Source organism: Salmo salar, chromosome ssa02 (assembly GCF_905237065.1).
Source record: "Salmo salar chromosome ssa02, Ssal_v3.1, whole genome shotgun sequence".
In the NCBI taxonomy this organism is placed as follows: Eukaryota; Metazoa; Chordata; class Actinopteri; order Salmoniformes; family Salmonidae; genus Salmo; species Salmo salar.
Window position 1 is genome coordinate 90,430,595 of NC_059443.1, and position 19,402 is coordinate 90,449,996.

Genomic DNA, 19,402 nt, shown 5'->3' on the forward strand with positions numbered 1-19,402 from the left:
GACTGTATGTTTGTTTTACTCCATGTGTAACTCTGTGTTGTTGTATGTTGTCGAACTGCTTTGCTTTATCTTGGCCAGGTCGCAATTGTAAATGAGAACTTGTTCTCAACTTGCCTACCTGGTTAAATAAAGATGAAAAAAATAAAATAAAAGATCAATGTCCCTGTTTTATTAGATAGTACTCACTGTATTTACTGGTGTTAATCAGATCAATGTCCCTGTTTTATTAGATAGTACTCACTGTATTTACTGGTGTTAATCAGATCAATGTCCCTGTTTTATTAGATAGTACTCACTGTATTTACTGGTGTTAATCAGATCAATGTCCCTGTTTTTACATTTTACATTTACATTTTAGTCATTTAGCAGACGCTCTTATCCAGGGCGACTTACAGTAGTGAATGCATCCATTTCATGCATTTTTTTGTTTTACTGGCCCCCCGTGGGAATCGAACCCACAACCTTGGTGTTGCAAACACCATGCTCTACCAACTGAGCCACATAGATAGTACTCACTGTATTTACTGGTGTTAATCAGATCAATGTCCCTGTTTTATTAGATAGTACTCACTGTATTTACTGGTGTTAATCAGTTCTCCAGTCTTCTCTTCTTCGTCCTCCTCTAATGTGACAGTAATCTCCCCCCTTCATCCTTCATTCCAAAAACGTCTTCATCTTCTTTCACTTCATCCTCCACTCCAAAAACGGCATCTTCCTCCTCTTCTTTCACAGTAACATCCTCCTCCTCTTTCACTCTGAACGCGTCTTCCTCTTCTTTCACTGAAACGTCTTTCTCTTCATCTTTCACGGTAACAGCTTCACCCTCTACTTGTTTTTGTATTGTAACAGCCTCCTCTTCCTCCTCCTCTTTCACGAGAGTGTCTTTCTCCGTCCTACAGACCTCCGCTTCTTTAGCAGGAGGAGAGTAGCTTAGTGAACTCATGGTCCGGGATGTTAGCTAGGCTAATGCTAACTTAACCAGCCCGCTAGCTGACTTACAACGTAAATATTACATAAAATGTAGTACTATGTTTAAATCACAGTGGCAATTAAACCACGAAATTGTCCAAACAGCTTGATTGTTCCGACTTTGTTGGCTAGCGAGCTACGGAGGTGGCTGCAGTTGTTGAAGAAGCGTTCCGTCCACTAGATTATACGTCACACTAGAAACATCGCCTGAAAGACACATATCGCCATCTGCTGTCTGGAGGGAGGAAACGCAGTTGAGGAGGGACAACTATTTTTATTCTTCATTGAATTATAATATTATAAAGCAGTTTAGGGAAACGTTGTTTTTCTCTCCATTAAATATTAATATTATATCAACACGTATAAAGAGCAACAAGTGTTGTTTGATTAGTACAGATTTTTTATTGGAATTTAAAACAAACTCTACATCTACTCCACATCTGTATTTCTGACTCAGTCAAATAACTAGATATCAAAATAAGCACCTAGTTATTGATACCCTTGATAAAGAGTAGCAAAAATGACTGTATAAAATAAATAAATAAACTTTACCCACTACCAGGATATTTTAGCCCAAAACCTGGTTACCTCTGCTCGGAGGCTGAAACTTGGCCATAAGTGGATCAGCGAGACACATCAACATCCACGAAGAAATTGTTAATAGGGTACAAAATCAACATTTTCAATGGCCATCTCAGTCTTCGGACTTGAACTCCATTGAAAACATGTGGTATGAATTGAACAGGACAGTCCATAAGAACAGACTAAATAAATCAAGGACATGGAGAGATTCTGTTTGGAGGATTGGTCTAAGATCCCTTCCAATGTGTTCTCTAATCTCATAAAACATTTCAGTGTCGTTATCCTCCCAAGGGGAAGGTGCTGGAGTATTGAAAACATGGGTGGAAATAATTCAGACCCCTACCTTTTGAGAATTACATGTTAAACTAATTCTCTTTCTCTGAGCTATTGTATTAGTGTAAAATAAAATCATTTCCCTGTATTTTTGACACAATATAGCTCAGTATTTGATTTTTTTTTTATAGAGTCGTTTTTGCTCATCTTTATCAAGGGTGTCAACAATTTTGTCCCCCACTGTACCTCCATACTGCTGCTACATGGTGTAACAATACATCATGTAGATGTATATAATGAACAGACTAGGTCTATACTGCTCCTACATGGTGTAACAATACATCATGTGGGGCTTTAAGGCGATGCTAGTGTGACGTATAATGTAGTGGACGGAACGCTTCTTTCAACAGCAGCAACAGGGAATTTGTAGATCAGTCAGTCGGCAGTCGCCTGCAGTGTCGAACAAGCCCAATACCAAACCAATCAGGTGGTTGTTTGATGAAATGAAGCTTCAGACGCCATTGATGACGTGCTGCTGATAAAGTGATACAGGCATCGGTACACTGCTTTGAAGTTTACTGCTTAGCGATTTGGACGCAGGTCTCGTAGCTCCGATATCAAAAGTAACATCCCTACTGACAACAAGGCAGCAGAGTCTACCGTGCTAATGCGTTCCCACTAGATATCACAAACACACAGTATATGAAAGCATGAGGTGTGGCTGACGTTTACAAGCTGGAGCTAAATACCGAGCTAGCATACAAACTCTGTAGCACATAGTGCATTGTGGGTAGTTTAGAAGATATCCGGAAATAAGTCAAGAAATATGTAACAACGCAAAAACATAACTGTTTGTACTTATAGGGAACCAGATCATGACTACAACTAAGTTACTAAGTCTTTAACCACACTGTGTTGTTACACGGGTGAGTAAAAACTCATGCTTCCTACACCTTAAACTTTAACTTGTAGTCTGAAAATAAAATATACATTTTACTCAACTGCGTTACCCACTCCAGTCAGCAGATGGCGGTGTGGGAATTTAAGGCGATGCTGTTGGTGTGACGTATAAAGTAGTGGACGGAACTCTTCTTTCAACAGCAACAACAGTTATTCAGCCACCTCGGTAGCTTGCTAGACAAAATAGCCGAACCAATAAAGCTCTTTAGACGCTTTCGTGTATATTAGCCACTGTGTTTTAAACCCACTTCTATCGTCTAGTTGTCCGATTTCATTTCATATTTACGGTGTTGTTATTAGTCAGCTAGCGGGCTGGTTAAGTTAGCATTAGCCTAGCTAACATCCCGGACCATGAGTTCACTAAGCTACTCTCCTCCTGCTAAAGAAGAGGAGGCCTGCTGGACGGAGAAAGATGGTCTTGTCAAAGAGGAGGAGGTAGAAGAGGATGTTACAATACAAAAACAAGTAGAGGGTGAGGCTGTTACAGTGAAAGAGGAAGAGAAAAACGTTTCTGTGAAAGACGAGGAAGACCCGTTCAGAGTGAAAGAGGAGGAGGATGTTACTGTGAAAGAAGAGGAAGACCCGTTCAGAGTGAAAGAGGAGGAAGATGTTACTGTGAAAGAGGAGAAAGAGGTGTTCAGAGTGAAGGAGGAGGATGTTACTGTAAAAGAAGAGGAAGACGTGTTCAGAGTGGAGGAGGATGCAGTTTTTGGAGTGAAAGACGAGGAGGAGATGACTGTCACATCGAAGAAGGAAGAGGAGGAAGAAACTGGATATCTGGGCCCGGTTTCCCAAGGGCATCATAAGGCGTCCAATGGTTCTAACGATGAACATGCCCTGATTAACACTCGTAAGTACTGTTTTAAAAACAGAGGCACAAACTGCAGTTGTTGAACTGATGTTTGGTGTTAAAGGGGAAATCTGCAATTGCTACATCCATATTTTTTTCTTTAAAATTATTTATTTATAGCCATTAATTCTTGAAGAATATAACACATGCCTCATGAGCTTAGTTCAACTGTTGTACCCCATCAGAACCCCAAATAAGCTTTTTTTACTCCAATGTTTAGAAACAATGTAAATCAACACTGTATAGCCTCAACATGGTTAAAACTATAATGTTGATATTATGGATGGTCAGTCCTTGCATCCATAGTTCTGTCTATGAATTTGAAATTAGTTACATTTCTCCAGCCCCATCCATCATCTTATTACCAAAACAGTGGTGGAATTACAGCTTTGTTATTGTTTGGACTGCAGATTGGTTGATTGATTGTGTGGCTTTTTTTAAAGGAGCAACCTAGTTTTAAAACAGAAACAAAATGGCTGCCCAGAGACTTGGGCTGTGTTCGAATACTCATACTAACCATACTATATATAATGCCTATTTGTCATAGTATGGATATAGTTAGTATGGATATAGTTAGCATGCCAATGGTTCCTGGATGTTGTACTACATTCGCCAAAATACAAAGTATACATGCAGAGGACACTATTTCTGTGTTTTTAGGGCCCAAAATGCAATTCTTCAGGAAATGGACGTGGCTTCAACTATTTTCAGATTTGAAGAAAATGGCGGAAAATATGCAGCCAAAATCCGACGAGAGAGCGGATACAAATGAATTCATTGCTTTAACTAATTATGACAAATGTTAAGAAAATGTTGACCAATGTAATGACTTTTCAAATAAGTTACATTACACATTACGTTAGCTACGCTATCCTTACAAACCGCATAGCATAACTTTACAGCAGTATGTACCAGTATGTCAGCTAGCTACCTAACTTTAGTTGGCTACTGTCAAAGGAATTTTCTGTCCCAATGATAATAATTAACAATCAATAAGCCTTGACTAATTCCCAAGGTTTGTAAGACAATGGGTTAATAATTAGGCAAGGACTCAGCTTTCTGCAAAAGGTTCATTCAGCTTTATTCAGAGAATGTTCTGAGGTCCAAATAACAAAGACATTTATTTTATAGTTCCCTCCCTGCTAACGCACATACATTTTCACAAACACTAGATATATGAAACACTCCTCGGATTTCTCACAACCGTTAATCACTATCCAGCGCTGTCTGTGCTCTCCCCCCGAGATTAGAGAAACCTTGGAGGTACCTCCCGATTTTCTCCAAAGTCTCTCCAAGTTTCTAGGTCGGGTAAAACAGATGCCTACTGTTCTCTTATCTCCCTGCTAACACCACACACACACACATTTTGTCCTGGCCCTCTACTAGACCTTATGTGACTAACCATTCAGTACCTTAACCTGTTGGGGGTAGGGGGCAGTATTTGCACGGCCGGATAAAAAACGTACCCGATTTAATCTGGTTATTACTACTGCCCAGAAACTAGAATATGCATATAATTATTGGCTTTGGATAGAAAACACCCTAAAGTTTCTAAAACGGTTTGAATGGTGTCTGTGAGTATAGCAGAACTCATATGGCAGGCAAAAACCTGAGAAGATTCCTTACAGGAAGTGGCCTGTCTGACAATTTCTTGGATTTCTTCACTCTCTTTATTGAAAACTGAGGATCTTTGCTGTAACGTGACACTTCCTAGGCTCTCAGAAGGCGGGAAAAAGCTGAATGATGTCTTTGCGGCCCCTGGCTGAAAAACATTAGCGCATTTGGATAGTGGTCGGTCAGAGTACAATGAGACTGAGGCGCGTGCACGAGGCGACCCCATGTTTTTACTTTCTCTCTCTTTGAACGAAAACAACGACTCCCGGTCGGAATATTATCGCTTTTTTACGAGAAAAATGGCATAAAAATTTATTTTAAACAGCGATTGACATGCTTCGAAGTACGGAAATTGAATATTTAGATTCTTTTTGTCACGAAACGCGTCGGGCGCGTCACCCTTGTTTACCCTTCGGATAGTGTCTTGAACGCACGAACAAAACGCCCTGGGAGTGCATTCTGACGAAGAACAGCAAAGATAATAAAATGTTTCTTATAGTAAATCTGACTTTGGTGAGGGCTAAACTTGGTGGGTGTCTAAATAGCTAGCCCGTGATGGCTGGGCAATCTACTCAGAATATTGCAAAATGTGCTTTCACCGAAAAGCGATTTTAAAATCGAACATAGCGAGTGCATAAAGGAGTTCTGTATCTATAATTCTTAAAATAATTGTTATGTTTTTTGTGAACGTTTATCGTGAGTAATTTAGTAAATTCACCGGAAGTTTGCGGTGGGTATGCTAGTTCTGAACGTCACATGCTAATGTAAAAAGCTGGTTTTTGATATAAATATGAACTTGATTGAACAAAACATGCATGTATTGTATAACATAATGTCCTAGGATTGTCATCTGATGAAGATCATCAAAGGTTAGTGCTGCATTTAGCTGTGGTTTGGGTTTATGTGACATTATATGCTAGCTTGAAAAATGGTTGTCTGATTATTTCTGGCTGGGTACTCTGCTGACATAATCTAATGTTTTGCTTTCGTTGTAAAGCCTTTTTGAAATCGGACAGTGTGGTTAGATTAACGAGAGTCTTGTCTTTAAAATGGTGTAAAATAGTCATATGTTTGAGAAATTGAAGTAATAGCATTTCTAAGGTATTTGAATAACACGCCACGGGATTCCACTGGCTGTTGAGTAGGTAGGACGATTTCGTCCCACCTAGCCCAGAGAGGTTTATTATTCATTATCCATGCTACATAACTACTAATTCATAATGGATTATTGATTCATTTACCTTTATTAGATAATTCTCTTATCAGCTACTTATACATCAAACTTGCCAGTATATTAACTATATTCTAACTAACTACCCAACTTGACTTGATTATTAACGTCATTCTTAGCCAAGAGGTCGTGTGCATTCTCAATGGACATTGTTAATTTGGGTGTGTTCATAAATTCGCTCTGGCTCTCTACTCCGATTTCAGAGCACTCTTGTCTGAGTACCAGAGCGCAGAATAACTGATGAATTTACTGACGCTCAACACCCATTGAATATGGCCGGTGTCAGTAAACGTCTGCAAAAAAGCTCAAATTTAATTGTTGCCAGCAGCACAGTTATTCACCGACGTTCTGGATAACATGAAAACCGCCTAACCAGCTCTGCTAGGGCAAGTAAAATGGTAAGAGTGAGGTTCTCTCTCATTTGTGTCTAGCAAGCTATCCAACCATAGCCAGTTAGCTTGGGTGCTTTACTCTCATTGTGAGGTCAGAACGCTTGGATCGACCCTACTCCTCAGCCATATAGTATTGGTTTACAAACAGTGGCCTTATACGAGCTCATGTTTTGGTTTCTGATGGGGTAATACAGTTGAAACATACATTTCATACATTTAATTTCATGCATTTTTTTGTTGTTGCATTCTGACATAGGTGTTCCTTTTGTCCACGTGGGAAAAGGCAGTGTGGAGTGCAATAGAGATTGCATCATCTGTGGATCTGTTAGGGCGGTATGCAAATTGGAGTGGGTCTCGGGTTTCTGGGATAATGGTGTTGATGTTAGCCGTGGCCAGCCTTTCAAAGCACTTCATGGCTACAGACGTGAGTGCTACGGGTTGGTAGTCATTTAGGCAGGTTACCTTAGTGTTCTTGGGCACAGGGACTATGGTGGTCTGCTTAAAACATGTTGGTATTACAGACTCAGACAGGGAGTGGTTGAAAATATCAGTGAAGACACTTGCAGGTTGGTCAGCGCATGCTCGCAGTACACATCCTGGTAATCTGTCTGGCCTTGTGAATGTTGACATGTTTAAAGGTCTTACTCATATCGGCTGCGTAGGGCGTGATCACACAGTCTTCTGGAACAGCTGGTGCTCTCATGCATGTTTTAGTGTTATTTGCCTTAGTTTATCTCGTCTTGTAGGCTTGTGTCACTGGGCATCTATCGGCTGTGCTTCCCTTTGTAGTCTGTAATGGTTTGCAAGCCCTGCCACATCCAACGAGTGTCAGAGCCTTTATAATACGATTTGATCTTAGTCCTGTATTGACACTTTGCCTGTTTGATGGTTCGTCAGAGGGCATAGCGGGATTTCTTATAAGCTTCCGGGTTAGAGTCCCGGTCCTTGAAAGCGGCAGCTCTAGCCTTTAGCTCAGTGTGGATGTTGCCTGTAATCCATGGCTTCTGGTTGGGGTATGTACGTACGATCACTGTGGGGACGACGTCATCGATGCACTTATTGATGAAGCCGATGACTGTTGTGGTGTACTCCTGAATGCCATCGGAGGAATCCCGGAACATATTCCAGTCTGTGCTAGCAGTCCTGTAGCTTAGCATCTGCTTCATCTGACCACTTTCTTATTGATCAAGTCACTGGTGCTTCCTGCTTTAATTTTTGCTTGTATGCAGGATTCAGGAGGATAGAATTATGGTCAGATTTGCCAAATGGAGGGTTGGGGAGAGCTTTGTATGTGTCTCTGTGTGTGGAGTAAAGGTGGTCCAGAGTTGTTTTCCCTCTGGTTGCACATTTAACATGCTGATAGAAATTTGGTAAGACGGATTTAAGTTTCCTTGCATTAAAGTCCCCAGTTACTAGGAACACTGCCTCTGGGTGAGCGTTTTCCTGTTTGATTTTGGTGGAATACAGCTCATTCAATGCGGTCTTAGTGCCAGCCTCAGTCTGTGGTGGTATGTAAACAGCTACGAAAAATACAGATAAACTCTCTAGATAGATAGTGTGGTCTACAGCTTATCATGAGATACTCTACCTCAGGCAAGCAATAGCTCGAGTCTTCCTTAGATATCGTGCACCAGCTGTTATTTACAAAATACATAGTGCGCCGTCCCTTGTCTTACCAGACGCCGCTGTTCTATCCTGCCTGTGCAGCGTATAACCAGTATGTTGATAATGTCATCGTTTAGCCACGACTCCGTGAAGCGTTAGATATTACAGTTTTGAATGTTCCGTTGGTAGTTTAGTCTTCCGCGTAGGTCATCGATTTTATTTTCCAAAGATTGCACGTTTGCTAGCAGAATGAAAGGAAGTGGGGGTTTATTCAATTGCCTACGAATTCTCAGAAGGCAGCCTGTCCTTTGTCCCCTATTTTTCCACCTTCGCTTCACGCAATTGACGGGGATCTGGGCCTGTTCCCGAGAAAGCAGTATATCGTTCACATCGGACTCGTTAAAGGAAAATATGGATTCTGCCAGTCTGTGGTGAGTAATCACAGTTCTGATGTCTTGAAGTTCTTTTCGTTCATAAGAGACGGTAGCGACAACATTATTTACAAAATAAGTAAAAAAAACAAGTTCCTAACAATGCAAAGAAATTATTTTTTAAAAACACAATTGGTTGGGAATACGTAAAACGCCAGCCTTGCTCTCTGGCGCCATCTTAAAGACAGTTATGCCGTGCTCCACGTTGGATCCAACCTTCGTAAACAAATTGATGTTTATAATGTGTTATTGTCTACTTGATTTCCAGTAGGGTCTCGTTAGTCTGTTTGAACACAGAAATACTTAGCTCATAATGTGTAGAGAATTGTTCCTTGATGTATAAGCTATTGTTCAACACACAGAGCTATTTTCCTTTATTCAGGACATTTAGAATGACAACACATTACAGAGTAGCCTAGTGGGATTATGCACAAAATTATCTGGTGATCAGGTTATGAAATGTCATTACAAATACATTTTAGTTTCCTTGTTTCACCTGAAATATTAAATTAGTCCTAGGTCTATGTTGTTGTTAGGTGAAGTTATGCGTCCTACAGTAGGTCTATGTTGTTGTTAGGTGAAGTTATGGGTCCTACAGTAGGTCAATCAATCAAATGTTTTTATAAAGCCCTTTTTACATTAGCTGATGTCATAAAGTGCTATACAGAAATCCAGCCTAAAAACTCCCTAGAAAGGCAGGAACCTAGGAAGAAACCTAGAGAGGAACCAGGCTATGAGGGGTGGCCAGTCCTCTTCTGGCTGTGCCGGGATGAGATTATAACAGTACATGGCCAAGATGTTCAAACGTTCATAGATGACCAGCAGGGTCAAATAATAATCATATCACAGTGGTTGTAGAGGGTGCAACAGGTCAGCACCTCAGTAGTAAATGTCAGTTGGCTTTTCATAGCTGAGCATTCAGAGTTAGAGACCGCAGGTGCGGTAGAGAGAGAGTTGAAAACAGCAGGTCCGGGACAAGGTAGTACGTCCGGTGAACAGGTCAGGGTTCCATTGCCGCAGGCAGAACAGTTGAAACTGGAGCAGCAGCACAACCAGGTGGACTGGGGACAGCAAGGAGTCATCAGGACAGGTATGTCTATATTGTTGTTAGGTGAAGTTATGGGTCCTACAGTAGGTCTATGTTGTTGTTAGGTGAAGTTATGGGTCAATTTGGCATACACAAAATGTACAAACACTCCTTGTAAGGCCGATGGAAAAGCTAGCCAAAGAGCATTTTACTTCTTGAAGTATAAAGCAGTTGATTTGTGGCAATAACACAAACATTATATTAAGCAGGAGATTCAAACGAGCCTTACAATTATAATCCAAAGTTGTAATATTCAGAACACATTGTGTAAAAACCTGAACCTTCGTCCAAAACTAGCGGTTTCCTCATTAGCGTTGTCGGGGTAGGTTCCTTGTCCCTCTTTGGCTTTTTTTTTTAACTTTTATTTAACAAGTCAGTTCAGTACAAATTCTTATTTTCAATGACGGCCTAGGAACAGTGGGTTAACTGCCTTGTTCAGGGGCAGAACAACAGATTTTGTACCTTGTCAGCTCAGGGATTCCAACTTGCAACCTTTCGGTTACAAGTCCAACGCTCTAACCACTACGCTGCCGCCCCAGCTTATTGGTGAAATCAGCAGTCAGACAATATCTTCTTAAAGTAAATCAATCAAACCTTTATTTAATGTAATTGCAGACAGAAGTTGACAGCAGGAACATAAGGCATGTTTCTGAGTAAGTTCTGCTCCCCACCTAAAGGCCCAGCTGATTTTATACATGTGATCCCTCCCTAGTGGTATGATCACCTATGTCAATGTATGTGTGTATCAATAAGCTGAGGTTACCTTATAAGGTAACCTAGTACGGTAGCTTCTCTGAATTTATTAGAATTGTCCACTGTCACACAAGATCAAACTGTCAAAACCAGACAGTGGTTACTTCTCTTTATCTAGTTTCAGTCTGACTCAGACCCAGCCTGCAGCACACTCACAACAGCCAGAGCTTAACCACAAAGACTAATATAGATGGCTTGTGCAACGTATAGTGGCAGAGGTTTTAGACACATAGCAACAGTATCTTATTATAAGGCCTGCAGCAAAACATATGAATCTTAAAGTCCCCTTAATCAATAATGGGGAGGATCTTTGGGACCCACCCCCTACATTCCCCCCCCTGAGACTAATAAGTCTCACAGGTTCAATCATAATATTCTCCTCTGAAATCAAACAGAGTTGGCAAAACCCCAGGATCCATTTGATCCCAGGGATGGTCTGCTAAAAGGAGAAACAACTCCTGAGTCCTGGAATGGTGGTGGGGTGAGTCTGTCTATAGTCCCATTCCTCCTGAGTCCTGGAATGGTGGTGGGGTGAGTCTGTCTATAGTCCCATTCCTCCTGAGTCCTGGAATGGTGGTGGGGTGAGTCTGTCTATAGTCCCATTCCTCCTGAGTCCTGGGAATGGTGGTGGGGTGAGTCTGTCTATAGTCCCATTCCTCCTGAGTCCTGGGAATGGTGGTGGGGTGAGTCTGTCTATACTCCCATTCCTCCTGAGTCCTGGAATGGTGGTGGGGTGAGTCTGTCTATATTCCCATTCCTCCTGAGTCCTGGGATGAACCTCATGAGTTGGATGGACAATGGGATTAAGAGAAACCAGAAATGCACCAGTCTCACCTTCAGCACGATTTGCATCAGCTTCCAGCAACACCATCACTCCAGCATGTTCCAGAGCAGTTAGTCATTCTCTTCCAAATACAAACAGTAGCCAAAATCACCAATCCCACTACAAGTACAGGAGTAAACAATGAAAACAAAGTCAACATAACTTTCCCTATTACAGTTCCAAATTTAGCATTAAACCAGTCACCAATTTTGTCAAAGACAGATTTTTCAGATTTTGAGAGTTTTACTAAGATCAGCGATCTGATCCATTATGGCAGTCATATTCTCAGAGGAGTCAGGGAGGAGCAGAACACAATTATCAGGATCAATAATACCTAGTACGTTACAGTGTCCTCCTTCCTTCTCCAAAAGATTATCTAAAGCCAACTCATGGTGGCCGACGACAGCTTTCGGATGTTGGACATCTAATGAGAGTTGGCTAAATCCTGGGATCGTTAAACTCATATGGGCCTGTAAATAATAGGTTCAATTATTCACCCACTTTCCCAGGACAGCCACACCCCAGGACGGAATGACTGACATACCAAAAATCTCACCCGGGCATAGGACATGACCATAGTCTTCCTGATTGTCTGGGATGAGTCGTTTGGCACGCTTCAGTTCCCCAGAGTTGGTTTTACCTGTCTCATTGATCAGGTCGGTGACCAGAATTCTTAACATGTACATTTCTGTTCTCCCCAAATAACAACATCCACCCCCATCCAGGAGGTAAAGTGAGGTATCCCCTGTCACTGCATACCCACATCCATCCAAAAGGTGCTCCCATGCATTCCTCCATCCTGGAAAAGTTTACACCTGTCACCTGTTGCATTGCCCATGTGCCAGATGTGTTCCCCTTTAATCCTATGTATGTCACTGCTTTCACCCATTTATTATTGTCCACATCCCCGTCCACAAAGGGAACCAGTAGGATTTGGAGAGCAATAAATACCCTGCATGTGTTTCTATGGTTGTGATTTTCTTGTTTCACAACCATAGTGTGTGATGGTGTCCTCGACATCTGATGACTCTTCTGGTTCTGTGGCTGAACCCTCTGTTGGTTCTTCTGGCCTTTGGTCTCGGCCCTCTGGCTGTGGTCTTCCCCGTTTCTCCTCTGGCTGTGGTCTTCCCCGTTTCCCCTCTGGCTGTGGTCTTCCCCGTTTCTCCTCTGGCTGTGGTCTTCCCCGTTTCTCCTCTGGCTGTGGTCTTCCCCGTTTCTCCTCTGGCTGTGGTCTTCCCCGTTTCTCCTCTGGCTGTGGTCTTCCCCGTTTCTCCTCTGGCTGTGGTCTTCCCCGTTTCCCCTCTGGCTGTGGTCTTCCCCGTTTCTCCTCTGGCTGTGGTCTTCCCCGTTTCTCCTCTGGCTGTGGTCTTCCCCGTTTCCCCTCTGGCTGTGGTCTTCCCCGTTTCCCCTCTGGCTGTGGTCTTCCCCGTTTCCCCTCTGGCTGTGGTCTTCCCCGTTTCCCCTCTGGCTGTGGTCTTCCCCGTTTCCCCTCTGGCTGTGGTCTTCCCCGTTTCCCCTCTGGCTGTGGTCTTCCCCGTTTCCCCTCTGGCTGTGGTCTTCCCCGTTTCTCCTCTGGCTGTGGTCTTCCCCGTTTCCCCTCTGGCTGTGGTCTTCCCCGTTTCCCCTCTGGCTGTGGTCTTCCCCGTTTCCCCTCTGGCTGTGGTCTTCCCCGTTTCCCCTCTGGCTGTGGTCTTCCCCGTTTCCCCTCTGGCTGTGGTCTTCCCCGTTTCTCCTCTGGCTGTGGTCTTCCCCGTTTCCCCTCTGGCTGTGGTCTTCCCTGTTTCTCCTCTGGCTGTGGTCTTCCCCGTTTCCCCTCTGGCTGTGGTCTTCCCCGTTTCCCCTCTGGCTGTGGTCTTCCCCGTTTCCCCTCTGGCTGTGGTCTTCCCCGTTTCCCCTCTGGCTGTGGTCTTCCCCGTTTCCCCTCTGGCTGTGGTCTTCCCCGTTTCCCCTCTGGCTGTGGTCTTCCCCGTTTCTCCTCTGGCTGTGGTCTTCCCCGTTTCCCCTCTGGCTGTGGTCTTCCCCGATTCTCCTCTGGCTCCTCCTCATCGGTGGATCTCAGCCTCTTTTGTTGCCATGGTCACCTGGAAGGGTCCCATCCATCTTGGCTGGTTCCATTTTCTCTTATGGACTCGTAGTTTCACCCAGTCTCCAATGTTTATGGGAAGCTCGTCAGGGTCTTCACCTGGGGGAACCTCGTTTGCTTTGCTAGTGTGAGAGTGGAGAAAACTTACAGCAGAGGTTAGTTCCTTCATGTACTCAAGATGGTCACACAGTGTCTCAGTTATTTCTATCTGTCGGTCAGTCATAGGTCTCACCCCTGGGGTGTTCATTGGTCATCTTGTTAACATCTCATAAGGTGTACACCCAATACCGTTGTTAAGGCTGCTGCACATTTTCATGAGGACAAGGGGCAAGCATTCCACCCAGCTCATTTTTGTGTAATGACAGGCTTTTGCAAGCCCCCCTTTGATCATTTAATTAACCCTCTCTGTAATCCCGTTACTCCACGGGTGATAGATGGACACAAACCTCTGGTCAACACTCATCATTTTGGCCACTTGGGCAACCACATCTCCTATGAGATGGGTCCCATTGTCTGCAGACATTCCGAACCTGAGTATAATTTCCCTAACTAGCAATTTTGCAACTGTACGCGCAACGCAGTTGGTAGTGGGATGGTTCCACCCACCTGGTAAACCTGTCAATTATCACCAGGCAGTATCTCTTTCTTTCTTTTCACTCTATCATGTCTATGAAGTCCATAGCAAGGTGGACAAAAGGTCCTTTTGGAGGGGAACTTCCCTGATTGCAGTGGAGTTCCCTTGTCTATGTTATATAACAAACATGTCACGCAACGATAAATGAACTGTTATGAACAATAGCCAATGTGTTGGGTTTTCACAGCTTCAATCACCTGTTCAACATAAGGTCTGTTTTTAATAGGTGTGTCTGTGGTATTAGTCAACTCTCCTGCTCTCTAAACCCCACTATGCTGAATCTGAGTATAAAGTAAGGGCCTTCACTTCCCCCAATTCACAAGCTGTGTTCAGAGCTAATAAATCTGCTGTGATAAATGTTCTGGTAGGGGCCGTATAACCTCAATATCACTTCCCACATCTACTACAGCTGATCCTACATGTGTCTTCCCTGTGCTTTGATCTATATAAGTAGAACCATCAACAAACAGCACCATGTCAGAGTCAAGCAGAGGTTCATCAAACAAGTCTTTGTCCAGTACACATTCCTGGGCTGTCCCCATGTCCCTGTTATTGTTCCTTCATTGTTGATTCTGAGGGAAATAACAACTGTTGGTGTTGTGATTTCCCATTGGCCACGGCTCTTCTCTGTCATTAACTTGTCCTCCTTGTCCATAGGGCATAAGTGGCCCCAGGGAGCATATTCTGCTCCAGGCGAGTGGTACTGTGGCTGAGTTTCCTCTTCCTCTGCCAGACCCAAAGTTTCCTCTGCCCTTATTGTAACCTCTTCCTCTTTCATTTCCCCCACACTGTGAACTCGCATGCCCCAAATGCCCACAGGTCCAGCATTGAGTGTTGTTCCAGTCATGCAGGGCTCTGGCGGGCCCACGTCCTCTTCCAGTCCATGGTTGAGGGTCACCATAAGGTTGAGTGGTGAAAAGCACATATCGGAGTCCCCTTGAGGATAATTGTGGTAGCATCTCCATTTTCTTCTGTCAGTGGTATGAGAGGGTAGATCTGTGTATAGTCACCTGGAGGTACTCTGGGTTGATTTTCATACGGCGGCAAATAATTGTCAAATATTTTAACAGACATCAATGGTTGTACAACTTCATGGGTATGCTCTGGGCATCACCTTTTACCTCAAATAAACAGTGGATTTCTGCTGTCGTGGGCCTTTAACCATCTGTCTGACTTTGTTGTTCACACAGGAGAGAGATGTGACTATCGTGGATCCTCTGGGGAGCCTCAACAACATCATGATGCTGATGAGGCAGAGGAGAGTCTCTCCAGATCAGAACACCTCAAGAAACACCAGCGGAGACCCACAGGAAAGAAATCTCAGTGCTGCTCTGACTGTGGGAAACGTTACAAATATTCATCAGAACTTAAAATACGCCAGCGAGTACACACAGTAGAGAAACTTCACCACTGTTCAGATTGTGGGAAAAGCTTTTCAACATCACAGATTTTGAAGCTGCACCAGAGAATTCACACTGGAGAGAAACCTTATAGCTGTGATCAATGTGGGAAGAGTTTTGTTCAATCTAGCAATCTGACAGTACACCAGAGAACACACACAGGAGAGAAACCTTTTAGCTGTGATCAATGTGGGAAGACTTTCATTACATCTAGAAATCTGACTATACACCAGCGGACACACACAGGAGAGAAACCTTATAGCTGTAATCAATGTGGGAAGAGTTTTATTACATCTAGCCAGCTGACTACACACCAGCGAGTACACACAGGAGAGAAACCTTATCACTGTTCAGATTGTGGGAAAAGCTTTTCAACATCACAGACTTTGAAGCTGCACCAAAAAACACACACAGGAGAAAAACCTTTCAGCTGTGATCAATGTGGGAAATTTTATTCTTCACACACAGGAGAGAATTATTTTATTAATTTGCCAGGAGAGAAACCTTTCAGCTGTGATCAATGTGATAAGAGTTATACTGCATCTAGCCATCTGACCAGACACCAGCGGACACACACAGGAGAGAAACCTTATAGCTGTGATCAATGTGGGAAGAGTTTTACTGCATCTAGTGATCTGACGGTACACCAGAGAACACACACAGGAGAGAAATCTCATAGCTGTGATCAGTGTGAAAAGAGATACTCTCGTAAAAGATTTCTGATCAAACATCAGAAAATACATACATGAAGGAGTTATTTCGTGATATCAGTTAAATAACAATGTAGAGTGTTTTTAACATTGTAGTAGGAGTATTTTAAGGAATTTCACAATGTAGAACCCTAAACGTTTGCCCCATTCAATTGATTTCAGCATGATAGGGATATTAGCCTCAGGGGAAAAATCCAGGCTCTGAATTGAAAGAGTACTGTTTATGTGATTGTATAGATAGAAAAATTGTGGGAAAAAAATGTTTTCTTGTTTTTAATTGTTGACAGCCAGTAGACACCATGTTTATATTGGTGAAGGTGAAGCATTGTAGTTGATTTTAATGTGAAATGGAAGTTGTTTTCTGTTGATGGTAAGCATTCTCTTAAGGTGTTAGTCTTTTTGGTTTTTCCATGTTATGTTTTGAGGTTGGACTTTAGCACGTCTAGCTCGTTAGCACGTCTAGCTCGTTAGCACGTCTAGCTCGTTAGCACGTCTAGCCCGTTAGCACGTCTAGCCCGTTAGCACGTCTAGCCCGTTAGCACGTCTAGCCCGTTAGCATGTATAGCTCGTTAGCACGTCTAGCTAGCTCATTAGCACGTCTAGCTCGTTAGCACGTAGGACGCACTGATTGGTGTCACCTCGTTAGTCAGTATGTGTTACACCTGTGCTGGCTTGTCCATCTCGTTAGTGGGAAGGTGTTTCACCTGAGCTGGTCCAGGTTCTATTTAAGAGTGTCTGGCCCAGTGCTCCAGTTGTCTTGATACATGTGGAGAGTCAACACCTTTAGTTGCTCCACCTTTTTGGTTTACTTCCTGTCTTTAAGTTTGGTGTGGGTTTTTCTTTTGTTTGCCTCTTCTTGGGCAGATTTAGTGGGTCTCATGGTGGGTGTCTTTTAGGTCCCAGTTGTTGTTACTAGTCAACTTTCAGTGGACACTGTGAGAGCAAAATTGCAAGATTGTTATTATACTTTTATGCAACAGAATAGAGGGTTCTTATAACTATTGTGTCTGTGTGTTCTACTGAGGATGGGCCTCTGGGAGAAAACGCTGATAGGAGATTTACAATGTCTTTTGGGTGATAACCTAAAGAGACTGCATTCCAGAGCATGAGTTAATGTTTCTGTTCTATATGGTACCAGGGAGAGATGACCCCAGGGCCAGACCCTGGTCTCTACACAAAGAGTACTGTTTTTACAGCAGATACTGGCTGCTGAGAATTATAAGTATCTTTCATACAAATCTTAACCTTGTGACCCGTTCTATACATCTGTTGTTGGTCATGTAGGTTGAAATGGGTGTATCTTGGCTTTAAAATACCTTTGTACTTTTGTCTCGGGGCTCTCAACGAATCATCTGGGGGTGATTCGTCGACCAGCCATCATTTATCATAGAGCACTCAATTGATTCACATTATATGTGTGTGTTGTATTGACCTGCTGCCTTATAAGTGAATAAAGATTTAGTTTAAGAATAACTCTGACTTGTGTGATAAGTTTGTCTCTCATTTGATATTAAAGAAAATAACAACCACATTTGGGGATGTGAATCTTCACTTGGTGACCGCTCCTTGTGACCTGGGTAAATGGTGCACCAGGGATCCCTCTAACTTGGGATTTCAGGGAGACCACACTTCGGGAACGGAGCAGATGGACCAACCTTTGATCTGAGAGGCAGCGAGCCGAGTGGATACCACATCTCGAACATAGTTAAAAAATAAAGAGTTGAGCGAAGCACGCAAAGTGTAGTTTTTAGAAAATCCTCGTAGGCTCTGAGTGTGTATTCCTGTGTGGAGGTGTAAACAAGGCCCAGTCAGAATCTGAGGCTGAGTCAGCTGTCTGTGCAAACTGGATGAAAACTAGAATCTGTGTTTACTAGTTAAGACCATTTATGATATAGTATAAGATAGTAAGGTGTAGCTGTAATTGTTTTAAACCTGTAATTGTTGTAAACCTGGACCCCATTTTAGAAGTATTGAAAGATGTAAATGTATTTGTTTCATTATCCTAGGAACTAACTATGAGAGAGAAATTAGAAAATATTCCTGCAGGTTAAAATATTGTTGAAAAACATCTATTTGATTAGGTATGTTTGGGAATAGCATTGTGTGACTGTGATATGAGAGTTGTGTGACTGTGTCTTAATCTGAAGTTTGGATAGTAACAGAGATCTATAGTTCCTCCTAGAGATCTATAGTTCCTCACAGAGATCTATAGTTCCTCATATAGAAATATGCTTAATCAGATGATTGACGTGGATAATAAGCTTTGATATAATGTTATCTTGGGGTTCCTTCACTGCCCATCATAGAAGATCACGGGGTGGTATTGAGATATATGTATGATATTTTAGAAAGCAGCAGAAGGTCTATAGTTCCTGGGAGGCTTGATTTTGCCGTGGTCTCTGGGAGGTTAGAGAACCGTTGACGATCCGGTCATTGTCCGGGAAACAAAAGTTTATTTTTTGTTCTGCTGGGAGTATGTTTGGAGAGCTGCTTCGTAGCTATGGAGAGTCCTTGAAAAAGCAAATGAAATGGTTGTTGTGAGTACCTAAGAATTACTTACATTTTATATGGATTCTGTGAATATATGAAAATATGATGAATTGTATGTATGTATAATCGATTACTAGAGATTTGATGAAGTAATACTGGGAATATAATTAGATACAATTTAAACAACCCATATATAGACGAACATAGGCTTTGAGTTGGTATCTTTAATGGATCATTTGATAAAGATGAGGTTTAAGCATTATTAAACAGTCTACAAAGTCTGGGCAGTTGGATGAAACTATAAAACGCTTATTGGACATTCTCCATCCGGGTACTACATTTGAAATAAAACTGCCCTTAAGGCCTGGGGGGGGGTCTTCCCAGTATGAGAGGAGTTGCTAGATTTATTGAATAAACTTTTTTCCATAAAGTTAGAGTGAGCCAAGGTAACTATGTAAATGTCTCTCGGACAAGGTGACTTTTATCAATTTACACTCTAAAAAGTCAAGGTTCCT

At 42.6% G+C, this 19,402-nt stretch overlaps 1 protein-coding gene across 1 annotated transcript; it reads left to right on the forward strand.

The window, feature by feature from the left end:
- Positions 1 to 2,281: 2,281 nt before the first annotated feature.
- Positions 2,282 to 16,136, forward strand: LOC106592120 (zinc finger protein 664-like; the record flags this gene model as incomplete). The annotated part of the gene is made up of 2 exons (XM_014183426.2): positions 2,282 to 3,634; positions 15,478 to 16,136. Coding segments are annotated over exons 1-2 (1,158 nt in total), but the record flags the coding sequence as incomplete, so codon positions are not given.
- Between the last annotated feature and the right edge of the window lie 3,266 nt (positions 16,137 to 19,402).